This window comes from Pleurodeles waltl, chromosome 9 (assembly GCF_031143425.1).
Source record: "Pleurodeles waltl isolate 20211129_DDA chromosome 9, aPleWal1.hap1.20221129, whole genome shotgun sequence".
Lineage (NCBI taxonomy): Eukaryota > Metazoa > Chordata > Amphibia > Caudata > Salamandridae > Pleurodeles > Pleurodeles waltl.
Window position 1 is genome coordinate 735731332 of NC_090448.1, and position 15716 is coordinate 735747047.

General features: G+C 47.0%; 1 protein-coding gene across 1 annotated transcript in view; it reads right to left on the reverse strand.

Moving 5' to 3' along the window:
- The window catches only part of SART1 (spliceosome associated factor 1, recruiter of U4/U6.U5 tri-snRNP), a 748174-nt gene that overhangs the window by 477328 nt on the left and 255130 nt on the right, over positions 1 to 15716 (reverse strand). Inside the window, exon 10 of the mRNA XM_069207847.1 lies at positions 2838 to 2956. Coding sequence (XP_069063948.1) covers positions 2838 to 2956 — 119 coding nt within the window. The remainder of the gene's footprint in view (positions 1 to 2837; positions 2957 to 15716) is intronic.

The following is a 15716-nucleotide window of genomic DNA, read 5'->3' on the forward strand; positions in this document are numbered from 1 at the left end:
GTGGAAGTTCTCGTCTCCAAAGTCGACTGCTGAATTTTCGACTCCGAAGAAAGGGCTTTTTTTTTTTTTTTACTGGAGTCCGAAATGGTGCCTTTGACATATTTACTCGACTCCGAAGTAGACGGATCAGTGACCTTTTTCGGCGCCGACCCCAAAGGACGGTTGCCAACATTCTTTTTTCGGGCCAAACCATGGCCTTCCGGCAGTGGTGTACCCAAGGCCTTTAAATGTCTTTGTGCAGCCGTGTTGGGGCAGACGTACTCACATACTGTCCAGCTGTGATGGGTCTGTCGTCTTCAGACTCTTGTTTGGAATCTGTCTCTCAGATGGAGACTGCTGTCTGCGCCTGCTCTTCAACGACGTCGAGATGTTCACTGCTTTTCGACACCATTTTGAGTCTTCTAGCTCTGCGATCTCGCAGGGTCTTTTTTGATCGACATGATCAGCAGGCCTCACAATCTTCCTCCAAATGGTCTGCAGAAAGGCAAAAATTACAAACCAAGTGCTGGTCTGTATAGGGGTACTTCGCGTGGCACCGAGGGCAGAATCGGAACGGAGTCAGATCCATCAGGCTTTCCATGCGGTAGGCCTGAACAGGCCCGAGTCGGGTGCACGCGCCCCGAAGGGCGAAAAAAATGAAAGTTCCAACAGTACTACCGGTTCGATGCTAGATAGAGAACGCGATCGAAACAATACCAATGAATAAGAAGGGTTTTTTTTTATTTTCCAAATCGAAATCTCAGAGTGAAAGGAAAAACGTCCGAACCCGACCACAGAAAGAAAACTATCTAACAATGGAGTTGATACCCAAGTGCAATGGATTGGAGAGGAGGAGTCACTTGATCCCGTGACTCCGAAAAGACTTATTCGAAGAAAAACAACTTGTAACACTCCAAGCCCAACACTAGATGTCAGAAGGGCTATGCATAGCATGTGTATCTGCAGCTACACATGCCATCGAACATACATATATATATATATATATATATATATAGTGTGCACTTTCCTCCAGTTGTGGGACTGCATATGAGTCATCTAGTTCAGTGCTACTGTAATATAGTGTAACACTGTGTGGTTCCTTTCATGTGTAATAAGTTACTGTGTGACTGCTGTGGTATTGCAAGTGCTTCACACTCCTCCTAGATAAGTCTTAGTTGCTCACCACATCTACAACTAGAGAGCCTGGAATCATAGATATTGTCTCACTCACTAAATTGCTTGGATCTGGTATAAGGTGCAAACACCATAGGTGTCCACCACACAGCAGGCCAGCTTCCTAACCACACTCTATTAAAGTATCTCTGAAGTGGTCAACTCGCGAGGTTCTCTGATTGGCCTTACTGGGACTCACAACTAGAGCTGGGTTAACACGTGGGCCTCTCTGATTGGCCTTAACATGACTTACCAATGGAGCTGGACTGGGGGAAACACTGCATAGAACGCTCTATGTTGCTGATAACCGTATCATCAGGACCAAACAAAGGAATTTCAGGGTTTTCTCGCAACATAACAGATCTTTAACAGTCCTCTCAGTATCGTCCTCAGGGCCACCCAATTGTGATTTCATTTTTATCGCCTCTTCCAAAAGTAACAAATCAATTTCTGCTTTAGGGTGTTCTTTGTCAGACCTCATAAAATATACTGGGATAGTTGTCCAGGTGTGAGGCCTTGTTGCTTAGCTGATTAGATATAGTCTTTTGGCAACATCTTAAAGAGATTATTCTCCCCAACCTTCACTTTTTGCTGTCAAAGTGTACACGAGAGAATGTGGCATTGCGCTATCTTCAGCGGCACCTACAGCGTCTTGCAGCCTGCAGCTAAATGTTTGAAATCTTTGCTACTTCCTGCCTTCTTCTCAACATCCAAACAACTCAAAGTTCGACAGTTGGCACTCAGAACACTGCAAGTTAAATTATGCTGAAGAGAGCAGCTCACAACTTAATTGTAGAGGATATTAAGTGCAAGTTGCGTCCTGAAAGATGGAAAAAAAGAAGAAGCTAGATAACTAAGTATCTAGACAGATAATGCCTGCTTTATTCTTTACTCACTCTTTTCGCCTTAATTTTCACTTGATGTGGTGGCTAGTATGTGCGAAAGAATCAGATAGTAAAGGCGGGGGAGCACACTGAGAAACCGCATCGGAACCTAGTCCGACCATCTCCATCCCCCTCAGATTAAACCTGACTGCCGCAGCGATAGTGCTGCTGCCACACCTCACAGCTGCACCACACCACAATACATTGTGGCACTGCTCACATCTGAGGGGCAGTTACTAAATCGCTGGTTGTCTGTCCTTTTATCCTTTATTCTGCTGCTTCTATTTTTTGGATCCTTATTGTGACTCAAAAAGAACGAATCTGAGGCAGCCTTGAGCAGCCAACTGCTTTGCTTATGCCAAACACCTGTGCTGCTTGCTCATAGTGTCCTATACCTGGCTATGAGCTACTAACAATGAAAGCAGGGCTGCAGGACTGGAGGGACGCATGTTGGTGAGTGGGGGGGACTAGCAACGGGAACATACGTTTTAAAAGGTATCGCTGGCTCAGTGGGTGATAGCGGGACGGATGCAGACAGTCGAGCGAAACCCCTTCCATTACCTCCTGAAGCAGGCTCAAGTCCTTCACCCCCGGCCAGCACTTACGTAACTCATTTGTGTTCTCTGGAAAGTCTATTTAAAATAAAAGTATATACAACTTGCAAACGCACTATAGAGTCAATACAAGCAAGCTCTGTAAACCCCACTGTCATAAAATATATAAGCCAAGCACCATAAGGCACAGTTTGATGTGCTATAAGAGTGTTAATTCAATGTTTTTTTTATCAAGTCCATTCCTTACCGAGAGCCATAATCCTCCTCGGACATTTCAAACCCAAACAGCAGATCCTCGACCCGCAGAGCCTTCTCCTTCTTGCGAATGCGCTTCACTCTCCGCTTAGTTTTCTTGAATTTCACGTCCTACAAGGGGGTGGGGGATGGGGGAGTGAGGGGGACAAAGTAAGTCATTACTTAGTGACTGGGCATAATGTCTCCAACTAATTCAAACCCGTCGTATTCAGCAGTGAAAAGAGCAAATGCTAATTTCAGAAGTGAAGCACAGCACTACCAAACAACAGCTGAAAGGCAGAGGATGGACTGTGGAATGGCATCAGAGTTGAGAGCAGGGGCAGTGAGAAGTTTACAGCATCCAAATCAAGACTAGAAGAAAGATACTTACTTTCAAGTAAGGTTATTTCTCCGAACACACCATCTTCCTGCAGAGTACTCACCTTATAAAGAACCTTTCAGGCATCAAATAGGTCTGCAAACTTTTCCCAAGAATGCTCTACAGCTTTTTTGGATAGTGCCATGAAGCACTAAGTGGCATGCTGGTGTCAGATCCTTGTACTTTTTCTCCACCCTAATGAAGCATGCGAGAGAAACTGAGACAGTTTTACAGCAACACATGAAAGTCACTTCTGTTTGGTAACAATCTTTCTAGTGGATACTCCAGTTACCTCCAGATTCCTCACCTTTGAGTACCCTAGTGAATTCGGGAACTTTTCAATAGTTCCCCAAACACTGGTATGGGGTGCAGTCTCCACTCTGGCACAAGATGTTACCACATTGTGTCACTGGAGCCATAAAGCACCCCCACTGGCATCCTGACATCAGCTTCCCTCCCATTTTTTGGACGCCTTTGAGGAGAAAAAGATGAGACATAAGTTGGACAGAGTGCAGTATGATTTCTAAAAATAGTAATTTATTCAAGAGGTGGACTTAGTAACAGCCAAGGAAACTAGGAGGAGGGTGGGGACAGAGAGTTATGTGCAGACAGATTGAGTATTCACCAGAAAGATCATTATTTAAGGTAACAAAATAGTTACTTACCTGTAGGAGTAGTTTTGCAGATTAAATAATTTTGTGGATTCACGTGCTGTGCATTATTCTGCCATCTAGTGGCTGAGTTCAAAATACCTTCTTAGGCCTCTTAAGTTGTTGGTTTGTGCTGGATGTTGTCTATTCCCATTTGGAGGTCTGTCCGTCTCCAATGGATGTCAGATTTGCATTTTGAAAAGCGCCTGTGTGTGGTCGCCATCTTCAGATTTGTTTTTCTCCACTTGGAGACTTGTCTTGTCCTTAATCAACTTCTTAGTCTTCTTAGTTTTCCTTCAAATCTTCTCGTTTCGGTTGCACCTCATTTCTCATGGACATGGATGGGCTGCATGTGAATACAGCTAATTCTGCAAGCTGCAAAACTACTCACACAGGTAAGTAACCATTTTGTGTTGCAGAGGGAATGTGTTCTGGATTCATATGCTGCGCACCAATTTTATAGCAATATCCTGGTTTACTGTTGGTGAGTGGGTTGAAATGAGCTGCAATTTACAAAACAAATGCTTGAGTATTTTTTGTCCCATCTGTGACCCCTTGTTGACTTGGCTGTCCACTCAGTAGTGCGTTGTGAATGTATGAGTGGAGGACAAAATGCCTGCCAAACATATGCCGTTTATAGGAATGTTCGCCAATAATGCAAAAGTGGAAACTTTCTTCATTGGGGAATGTGTTCTGGGTATCATCTCTAGTTGCAGGCCAGCTTTTAGGTAGCATATCTAGATTGCTTCGACCATCGATCTTATAATAGGGCTTTTTGTTACTGGTGAGCCCTTGTTTGTAAAGGATACAAAGAATTGGCTTAGTTTCTAGACCTCATATGTCCTTACTAAGTAGTACATGACTGCCCTACATACAGCCAGGGTTTGCAGGGTTTCTCTGCTTGCATTTTTGGCTGCTGGAATTATCCAGGGCAGCCGAAAAGCTTCATTGACGTGAAACTGTGGTATGACCTTTGGAAAGAAGCGAGAGCTGATTTGCATTTCCACCCTGGCACTGTGTATTAGTATGTAATGCTGCTGTGTGGTTAGCAATGCTTTTTGCTTACTTGTGATAGCAATTAAAAAGGCAGTCTTTAGGATCAAGAACCTGGTTTTTGTTTTGTGGAGATTGAGGTTCCACTTGAACCTGATCATATAGATCTGGACATGCCTACTGTCTTTGCTGCTCCTAGAAATCTTTTAACCACTGATGCAGTGGAGAAGATTCTCCCTATATCTCCTCTTGTGGGGGCAACTTTTGCAGTCAAGTGGACTTGTCAAGAAATGTAAGTTAAACTCTTGTCTAGAAGGTGAAGGTGTTTTTGGTTCCCCATCACGGAGGTATCTTGGGTTCTGTTGCAGTTCTTTTCCTCTGCATCAGAGGGCATATCTTTTCCAATTTTATCTGCAGCATCTTCTTGTGCTTGGCCTTCTAGCCTCTTTTAGAATGTCCAAAGATCTCTTAGGAAGCTCTAGATGTCCAAACAATGTTTTCAGGAGCCAGGCTGCACCATTTCAGTGAGCTGTGTGAACCCAGTTTGCCTTGCCCATTGTGCAGCAATGACCAGCACTGTTTGGTATTGTTTGCGCTTGCTTATCACTAGATGTATGAAGGGAACTAGAGGGAAAGCATGTGCAAATTTCCTCAACCAGTCTATTGTCAGGGCATTCTCCAAGGAGCAGAAGTATCGATGCCTGGATGTGAAGTCTTGGTATTTTACATTTGTTGGTGTTGCAAACCAGGACACCTTTGCTATGCCTCTCTCTTGGTACATCCTTTGAAATACTAGTTGATATAGTTCCTATTCCGGAAAGGTGGTTGCTTGTCTGCTTAATCTATCTACTTTGTACGTTCTCCCACACCAAGTGAAGTGTATTGCTATCAAAGGTTATTCTCTGGATGGTTCATCTCCAAACGTCTTGGGCTAGCTTTGATAGTACATATGTCCTGTCCCCCTTTGTTTGCGGAGGTGGAGCTTGGTATTTCTGCTGTGTATGAATTTGCACCGTCTTTCACTACACCTATGTTTGGGAGACCTTTAAAACCAGGAAGACTGTCTTGAGTTCTAGCAGATTTATGTTAAGCTGCTTACTCCGCTTTCCATAATCCCCCGATGTGTGCTCCCCATTGTAAGAATCTATCTCTTTTGTATAGTGGACCAAAAAGATGAACACAGCTTAAACAGTCCAAGCAAACCCCAGAGGAATTACAGAAACACAAATGACACCCCAAATGCTCTTTTTTGTGGTAGTGTGAGCGAGCAGTAAGGTATATCAGAGGGTAGTGCTAAGCATGTATTGCACACACAAAGGCAGTGAGACACACACATTAAAGAAATCCAACATCAATTTATATAAATAACACTTTTATATAAATTTTGATACTAAGATAATCGGGTGAGTACTTTTTTAGTGATGAATTTTTACATTTTTAAAAAGTTGACAGTGGAATTTTTGGAGTGATAATGTTTTCCTATGGAGGAAAAACATATACTGTATGTGGGTATTTAGCAGCGACTTACAGGCCCCATTTTCTTGACTTAAAGTAAGTATGGTGCGAGGGATCAGAGTCCCCAAAATACTCAATTTAGGGGGCGTTAAGTGGAGTGAAGGGTAGCAGCCAATGGACTCCTTACCCTTAGGGTCACTACACCCCCTAGATGACCATTTTCATTGGGGAGTGGGCATCACCCTGTCCCAGGATTCCTAATTCCTAATTCCTCCACACACAAGATGCCAGATTTCCTAAAGCTGTGTACATTTCAGGCTGGTCACCCTAGGGGTGTGTCCAGCCTGGAAATACAACACGTCTCCTGCATAGCTAATATACCTACAGCAGTCCGTAGGTATTCAGGGGGCACCTAAAAGGTGCCCTTCTGGTGCATGTATTAGTAAATTCAGCACTGGAATCAGTGAGGGTTTAGTAGTACAAGATATTTGATACCAAACATCCCTAGTTTCACTGAAGCCATCATGTAGCTGGGGGAACTCATACTGATCAGTATCAGGCACACATATTGAAAATGGCTTCCCTGCACACTTACTATGTCTAAGAATCAACAAAGACATAGCAAGGACATATCTACTCTTGCAAATATACCCACACATGTAATTTAATGCACCCTGTCTTAGGGCTAGAAAGGTCTGCTGTAGGGGTGACTTACAAATATTACATGCATTGTTTTAGGGGACATGGCACACAAGCTGTGTACCATGTCTTGTTTTCACTTTTGGAAGCACCTTGTCGTGCAGTCTGCAATGGCAGTCTTCATGAGGTTGGTGTTGGGTCCTTTAGAGTGGCACAAGTAATGCTGCAGCTCTTAGGGATCCTCTTTAGTATCTAGGCCCTAGGTACTAGAGGTACCATTTACTAGGGACGGGGGGGTGTTATAAGTACTGCAATCAGAGTTCAGGTTCCTGGGTCAGTGGTGATGATCACCACTCGAGTTGGTTGCATTAAATGCCTTCCTGCTGTTAGGTTGATCAGTTTTCATCCTACAATTTTCTCCTAAACCTTCTGTGTTACAAATCACTAGGTCTTAGCAACTTCCCATTGCTCGTGTCATTGGATTTGGACCCATTCCTGAATTGATCTTGTAAAGAAATGGCTCCCTGTTGCAGTTACCCCCCACTTTTTGCCTGATACTGATGCTGACTTGACTGAGAAGTGTGCTGGGACCCTGCTAACCAGGCCCCAGCACCAGTGTTCCTTCACCTAAAATGTACCATTGTATCCACAATTGGCACACCCTGGCATTCAGATAAGTCCCTTGTAACTGGTACTTCTAGTACCAAGGGCCCTGATGCCAAGAAAGGTCTCTAAGGGCTGCAGCATGTCTTATGCCACCCTAGAGACCCCTCACTCAGCACAGACACACTGCTTACAAGCCTGTGTGTGCTAGTGAGAACAAAATGAGTAAGTCGACATGGCACTCCCCTCAGGGTGCCATGCCAGCCTCTCACTGCCTATGCAGTATAGGTAAGACACCCCTCTAGCAGGCCTTACAGCCCTAAGGCAGGGTGCACTATACCATAGGTGAGGGTACCAGTGCATGAGCACTGTGCCCCTACAGTGTCTAAACAAAACCTTAGACATTGTAAGTGCAGGGTAGCCATAAGAGTATATGGTCTGGGAGTCTGTTTTACACGAACTCCACAGCACCATAATGGCTACACTGAAAACTGGGAAGTTTGGTATCAAACTTCTCAGCACAATAAATGCACACTGATGCCAGTGTACATTTTATTGTAAAATACACCACAGAGGGCACCTTAGAGGTGCCCCCTGAAACTTAACCAACTATCTGTGTAGGCTGACTGGTTCCAGCAGCCTGCCACACTAGAGACATGTTGCTGGCCCCATGGGGAGAGTGCCTTTGTCACTCTGAGGCCAGTAACAAAGCCTGCACTGGGTGGAGATGCTAACACCTCCCCCAGGCAGGAGCTGTGACACCTGGCGGTGAGCCTCAAAGGCTCACCCCTTTGTCACAGCCCAGCAGGGCACTCCAGCTTAGTGGAGTTGCCCGCCCCCTCCGGCCACGGCCCCCACTTTTGGCGGCAAGGCTGGAGGGAACAAAGAAAGCAACAAGGAGGAGTCACTGGCCAGTCAGGACAGCCCCTAAGGTGTCCTGAGCTGAAGTGACTCTAACTTTTAGAAATCCTCCATCTTGCAGATGGAGGATTCCCCAATAGGATTAGGGATGTGACCCCCTCCCCTTGGGAGGAGGCACAAAGAGGGTGTACCCACCCTCAGGGCTAGTAGCCATTGGCTACTAACCCCCCAGACCTAAACACGCCCTTAAATTTAGTATTTAAGGGCTACCCTGAACCCTAGAAAATTAGATTCCTGCAACTACAAGAAGAAGGACTGCCTAGCTGAAAACCCCTGCAGAGGAAGACCAGAAGACGACAACTGCCTTGGCTCCAGAAACTCACCGGCCTGTCTCCTGCCTTCCAAAGATCCTGCTCCAGCGACGCCTTCCAAAGGGACCAGCGACCTCGACATCCTCTGAGGACTGCCCCTGCTTCGAAAAGACAAGAAACTCCCGAGGACAGCGGACCTGCTCCAAGAAAAGCTGCAACTTTGTTTCCAGCAGCTTTAAAGAACCCTGCAAGCTCCCCGCAAGAAGCGTGAGACTTGCAACACTGCACCCGGCGACCCCGACTCGGCTGGTGGCGATCCAACACCTCAGGAGGGACCCCAGGACTACTCTAAGACTGTGAGTACAAAAACCTGTCCCCCCTGAGCCCCCACAGCGCCGCCTGCAGAGGGAATCCCGAGGCTTCCCCTGACCGCGACTCTTTGAATCCTAAGTCCCGACACCTGGGAGAGACCCTGCACCCGCAGCCCCCAGGACCTGAAGGACCGGACTTTCACTGGAGGAGTGACCCCCAGGAGTCCCTCTCCCTTGACCAAGTGGAGGTTTCCCCGAGGAACCCCCCCCTTGCCTGCCTGCAGCGCTGAAGAGATCCCTAGATCTCCCATTGACTTCCATTACAAACCCGACGCTGGTTTCTACACTGCACCCGGCCGCCCCCGCGCTGCTGAGGGTGAAATTTCTGTGTGGGCTTGTGTCCCCCCCGGTGCCCTACAAAACCCCCCTGGTCTGCCCTCCGAAGACGCGGGTACTTACCTGCAAGCAGACCGGAACCGGGGCACCCCCTTCTCTCCATTCTAGCCTATGTGTTTTGGGCACCACTTTGAACTCTGCACCTGACCGGCCCTGAGCTGCTGGTGTGGTGACTTTGGGGTTGCTCTGAACCCCCAACGGTGGGCTACCTTGGACCAAGAACTAAGCCCTGTAAGTGTCTTACTTACCTGGTTAACCTAACAAATACTTACCTCCCCTAGGAACTGTGAAAATTGCACTGTGTCCACTTTTAAAACAGCTATTTGTGAATAACTTGAAAAGTATACATGCAATTTTGATGATTTGAAGTTCCTAAAGTACTTACCTGCAATACCTTTTGAATGAGATATTACATGTAGAATTTGAACCTGTGGTTCTTAAAATAAACTAAGAAAAGATATTTTTCTATATAAAAACCTATTGGTTGGATTTGTCTCTGAGTGTGTGTACCTCATTTATTGTCTATGTGTATGTACAACAAATGCTTAACACTACTCCTTGGATAAGCCTACTGCTCGACCACACTACCACAAAATAGAGCATTAGTATTATCTATTTTTACCACTATTTTACCTCTAAGGGGAACCCTTGGACTCTGTGCATGCTATTCCTTACTTTGAAATAGCACATACAGAGCCAACTTCCTACATTGGTGGATCAGCGGTGGGGTACAAGACTTTGCATTTGCTGGACTACTCAGCCAATACCTGATCACACGACAAATTCCAAAATTGTCATTAGAAATTGATTTTTGCAATTTGAAAAGTTTTCTAAATTCTTAAAAGTCCTGCTAGGGCCTTGTGTTAGATCCTGTTTAGCATTTCTTTTTAGAGTTTAAAAGTTTGTTAAAAGTTTGAAATTAGATTCTAGAAACAGTTTTAGATTCTTTAAAAAGCCTTCCAACTTTTAGCAAAATAATGTCTGATACAGAGATGAATGTGGTGGAACTCGACACCACACCTTACCTCCATCTTAAGATGAGGGAGCTAAGGTCTCTCTGTAATATAAAGAAAATAACCATTGGCTCCAGACCTACCAAAATTCAGCTCCAGGAGCTGTTGGCAGAGTTTGAAAAAGCCAACCCCTCTGAGGATGACTTCACAGAGGAAGAAATTAGTGACTTGGAGGGCAATTCCCCCCTTCCAGTCCTAAATAGGGAGACCAGGGCCTCTCAAGCCCTGTCTCCAAAAATGATAGTCAGAAATGTTGCTTCCCTCACAGGAGGGTCCAGCATTTCTGAAATCACTGAGGATGCTCTCAGTGAAGATGACCCCCTGTTAGCCAGGATGGTCAAAAGATTGGCTTTGGAAAAGCAGCTCCTAGCCATAGAAAGGGAAAGAAAAGAGATGGGCCTAGGTCCCATCGATGGTGGCAGCAACTTAAATAGGGTCAGAGATTCTCCTGACATCCTAAAAATCCCCAAAGGGATTGTAACAAAATATGAAGCTGGTGATGACATCACCAAATGGTTCACAGCTTTTGAGAGGGCTTGTGTAACCAGAAAAGTGAACAGATCTCACTGGGGTGCTCTCCTTTGGGAAATGTTCACTGGAAAGTGTAGGGATAGACTCCTCACACTCTCTGGAAAAGATGCAGAATCTTATGACCTCATGAAGGGTACCCTGATTGAGGGCTTTGGATTCTCCACTGAGGAGTATAGAATTAGATTCAGGGGGGCTCAAAAATCCTCGAGCCAGACCTGGGTTGATTTTGTAGACTACTCAGTAAAAACACTGGATGGTTGGTTAACTGGAAATGAAGTGTGTGACTATGTTGGGCTTTATAATTTGTTTATGAAAGAACACATTTTAAGTAACTGCTTCAATGAAAAGTTGCATCAGTATCTGGTAGACCTAGGTCCAATTTCTCCCCAAGAAGTGGGAAAGAAGGCAGACCACTGGGTCAAGACCAGGGTAACCAAAACTTCCACTGGGGGTGACCAAAAGAAAGGGGTTACAAAACCTCCCCAGGAGAAAGTGGGTGACACTAGAAACAAAGAAAAAGAGTCCTCTGTAGGCCCCCAAAAACCAGAACAGGTGGGTGGGCCCCAAGACACAACCCAAAACAAAGGTGGGTACCAGGGTAAGAACTGGGATGCCACTAAGGCATGGTGCCACAACTGTAAACAGTCTGGGCACCACATCAAGGACACTTCTTGTCCCAAAAACAAACCCCAGAACAAAATTCCAGGGGTAACCAGTGTAGCCATGGGAGATGACTCCTCAGATGAGGAGGTCTTCCTAGCCTTCAACTGGAAACAGGGCCCAACAGGTGAGTTGGAGATTCCAGAGGGAAGTAGACACTTCCACCACCTACTGGTGAATGGAATCCCAACCACTGCCCTGAGAGACACTTGTGCCAGTCACACTATTGTGCATGACAGGCTGGTGCTCTCAAACCAGTACATCCCAGGTGAGACTGCCAGGGTAAGAGTTAGCCTAGACAGGGTCACTAAGAGGCCTGTGGCTTTAGTGCCCATAGAAGTGGGTGGCACTCTTAGCTGGAGAAGGGTAGTAGTCAGTACAGACCTCCCCCTTGATTGTCTCCTTGGAAATGACTACCCAGAGGTTAGTCAGAGGCCAAGAGAGAAACTGGTCCAGTGCCAGTCCTCTCCCAAGGATTCTGGAAGTCCTGCCTCTGCAGTAAATGCAAGCAGGCCCCAGAAGAAGAAGAAAAGAAAACAGAGTAGGAAGGGTGGACAACCTTTAGCCAAGGTTACAGCAAGCCAAGGAGATTCTGCTCCAGTAGGGGAGAACTCCAAAAATGGCCCTGATAAAGTCCAACCTGACCCACAAGAAGTCCTGGCTAGTCAGGCAACTGTTAAACCTGAGTGGGTGGCTCCTCAGCTAACAGAAGAAAGAGTGGAAGAAGGGTGTTTACTACAAGATGTGGTAACCCCCCACTCCAATACAGCAGACAGGCAACCTGAACCCAAAGAAGCCTGTAACTTAGCCCCTTCCCTTTTAGGTGAAGAGCTAAAGGTGTGGTTCTGGGCACTGACAGCTGTCAGTGGCCTCTGCTGGGTGTTAGCCTTTATGGCTGCACTATCCTTAGCATGGTGGTCTGACCCCATGCCAAATAGCAAGTTAGGCCCCCTGACCCTATTGGTCATGGTGGGGTTACTCCAGCTCTGGGTAACCTCTCTGGGTAAGCTAGGGGTGACCCTGGCCAAGATAAGGTTAGCAGAGGTGGACACCTCTAAGACCAAAATAGAAAGAATGGGTGGAGACATTGAAGAGGCAGACAAGAGGCAATTCAGACTAGGTCCTATCACTGTGGAAGTGGGTCAGTTCCCCAAAGGGAATGACCTGAACAGAAGGATGTAAGGCAGAGTAGGCCCTGCAACTAACCAGCCTATTTCTCCTACTCTTCCTCGCCTGACAGACTAGGAAGACTCTCCCAGCTTGGGCTGAGTCTCCTGGCCTGTAGGCTGGGGGGGGCTTGTGTAAAGAAATGGCTCCCTGTTGCAGTTACCCCCCACTTTTTGCCTGATACTGATGCTGACTTGACTGAGAAGTGTGCTGGGACCCTGCTAACCAGGCCCCAGCACCAGTGTTCCTTCACCTAAAATGTACCATTGTATCCACAATTGGCACACCCTGGCATTCAGATAAGTCCCTTGTAACTGGTACTTCTAGTACCAAGGGCCCTGATGCCAAGAAAGGTCTCTAAGGGCTGCAGCATGTCTTATGCCACCCTAGAGACCCCTCACTCAGCACAGACACACTGCTTACAAGCCTGTGTGTGCTAGTGAGAACAAAATGAGTAAGTCGACATGGCACTCCCCTCAGGGTGCCATGCCAGCCTCTCACTGCCTATGCAGTATAGGTAAGACACCCCTCTAGCAGGCCTTACAGCCCTAAGGCAGGGTGCACTATACCATAGGTGAGGGTACCAGTGCATGAGCACTGTGCCCCTACAGTGTCTAAACAAAACCTTAGACATTGTAAGTGCAGGGTAGCCATAAGAGTATATGGTCTGGGAGTCTGTTTTACACGAACTCCACAGCACCATAATGGCTACACTGAAAACTGGGAAGTTTGGTATCAAACTTCTCAGCACAATAAATGCACACTGATGCCAGTGTACATTTTATTATAAAATACACCACAGAGGGCACCTTAGAGGTGCCCCCTGAAACTTAACCAACTATCTGTGTAGGCTGACTGGTTCCAGCAGCCTGCCACACTAGAGACATGTTGCTGGCCCCATGGGGAGAGTGCCTTTGTCACTCTGAGGCCAGTAACAAAGCCTGCACTGGGTGGAGATGCTAACACCTCCCCCAGGCAGGAGCTGTGACACCTGGCGGTGAGCCTCAAAGGCTCACCCCTTTGTCACAGCCCAGCAGGGCACTCCAGCTTAGTGGAGTTGCCCGCCCCCTCCGGCCACGGCCCCCACTTTTGGCGGCAAGGCTGGAGGGAACAAAGAAAGCAACAAGGAGGAGTCACTGGCCAGTCAGGACAGCCCCTAAGGTGTCCTGAGCTGAAGTGACTCTAACTTTTAGAAATCCTCCATCTTGCAGATGGAGGATTCCCCCAATAGGGTTAGGATTGTGACCCCCTCCCCTTGGGAGGAGGCACAAAGAGGGTGTACCCACCCTCAGGGCTAGTAGCCATTGGCTACTAACCCCCCAGACCTAAACACGCCCTTAAATTTAGTATTTAAGGGCTACCCTGAACCCTAGAAAATTAGATTCCTGCAACTACAAGAAGAAGGACTGCCTAGCTGAAAACCCCTGCAGAGGAAGACCAGAAGACGACAACTGCCTTGGCTCCAGAAACTCACCGGCCTGTCTCCTGCCTTCCAAAGATCCTGCTCCAGCGACGCCTTCCAAAGGGACCAGCGACCTCGACATCCTCTGAGGACTGCCCCTGCTTCGAAAAGACAAGAAACTCCCGAGGACAGCGGACCTGCTCCAAGAAAAGCTGCAACTTTGTTTCCAGCAGCTTTAAAGAACCCTGCAAGCTCCCCGCAAGAAGCGTGAGACTTGCAACACTGCACCCGGCGACCCCGACTCGGCTGGTGGCGATCCAACACCTCAGGAGGGACCCCAGGACTACTCTAAGACTGTGAGTACAAAAACCTGTCCCCCCTGAGCCCCCACAGCGCCGCCTGCAGAGGGAATCCCGAGGCTTCCCCTGACCGCGACTCTTTGAATCCTAAGTCCCGACACCTGGGAGAGACCCTGCACCCGCAGCCCCCAGGACCTGAAGGACCGGACTTTCACTGGAGGAGTGACCCCCAGGAGTCCCTCTCCCTTGACCAAGTGGAGGTTTCCCCGAGGAACCCCCCCCCTTGCCTGCCTGCAGCGCTGAAGAGATCCCTAGATCTCCCATTGACTTCCATTACAAACCCGACGCTGGTTTCTACACTGCACCCGGCCGCCCCCGCGCTGCTGAGGGTGAAATTTCTGTGTGGGCTTGTGTCCCCCCCGGTGCCCTACAAAACCCCCCTGGTCTGCCCTCCGAAGACGCGGGTACTTACCTGCAAGCAGACCGGAACCGGGGCACCCCCTTCTCTCCATTCTAGCCTATGTGTTTTGGGCACCACTTTGAACTCTGCACCTGACCGGCCCTGAGCTGCTGGTGTGGTGACTTTGGGGTTGCTCTGAACCCCCAACGGTGGGCTACCTTGGACCAAGAACTAAGCCCTGTAAGTGTCTTACTTACCTGGTTAACCTAACAAATACTTACCTCCCCTAGGAACTGTGAAAATTGCACTGTGTCCACTTTTAAAACAGCTATTTGTGAATAACTTGAAAAGTATACATGCAATTTTGATGATTTGAAGTTCCTAAAGTACTTACCTGCAATACCTTTTGAATGAGATATTACATGTAGAATTTGAACCTGTGGTTCTTAAAATAAACTAAGAAAAGATATTTTTCTATATAAAAACCTATTGGCTGGATTTGTCTCTGAGTGTGTGTACCTCATTTATTGTCTATGTGTATGTACAACAAATGCTTAACACTACTCCTTGGATAAGCCTACTGCTCGACCACACTACCACAAAATAGAGCATTAGTATTATCTATTTTTACCACTATTTTACCTCTAAGGGGAACCCTTGGACTCTGTGCATGCTATTCCTTACTTTGAAATAGCACATACAGAGCCAACTTCCTACAGATCTCATATGTAGTCTTGCAATGGGAATCTGTGGGACGCAGGAGCCAGTCATGCCCATCATTTTCCTCACTGCCCTCACTGAAAGAGCCTGATCCCGGTGTCA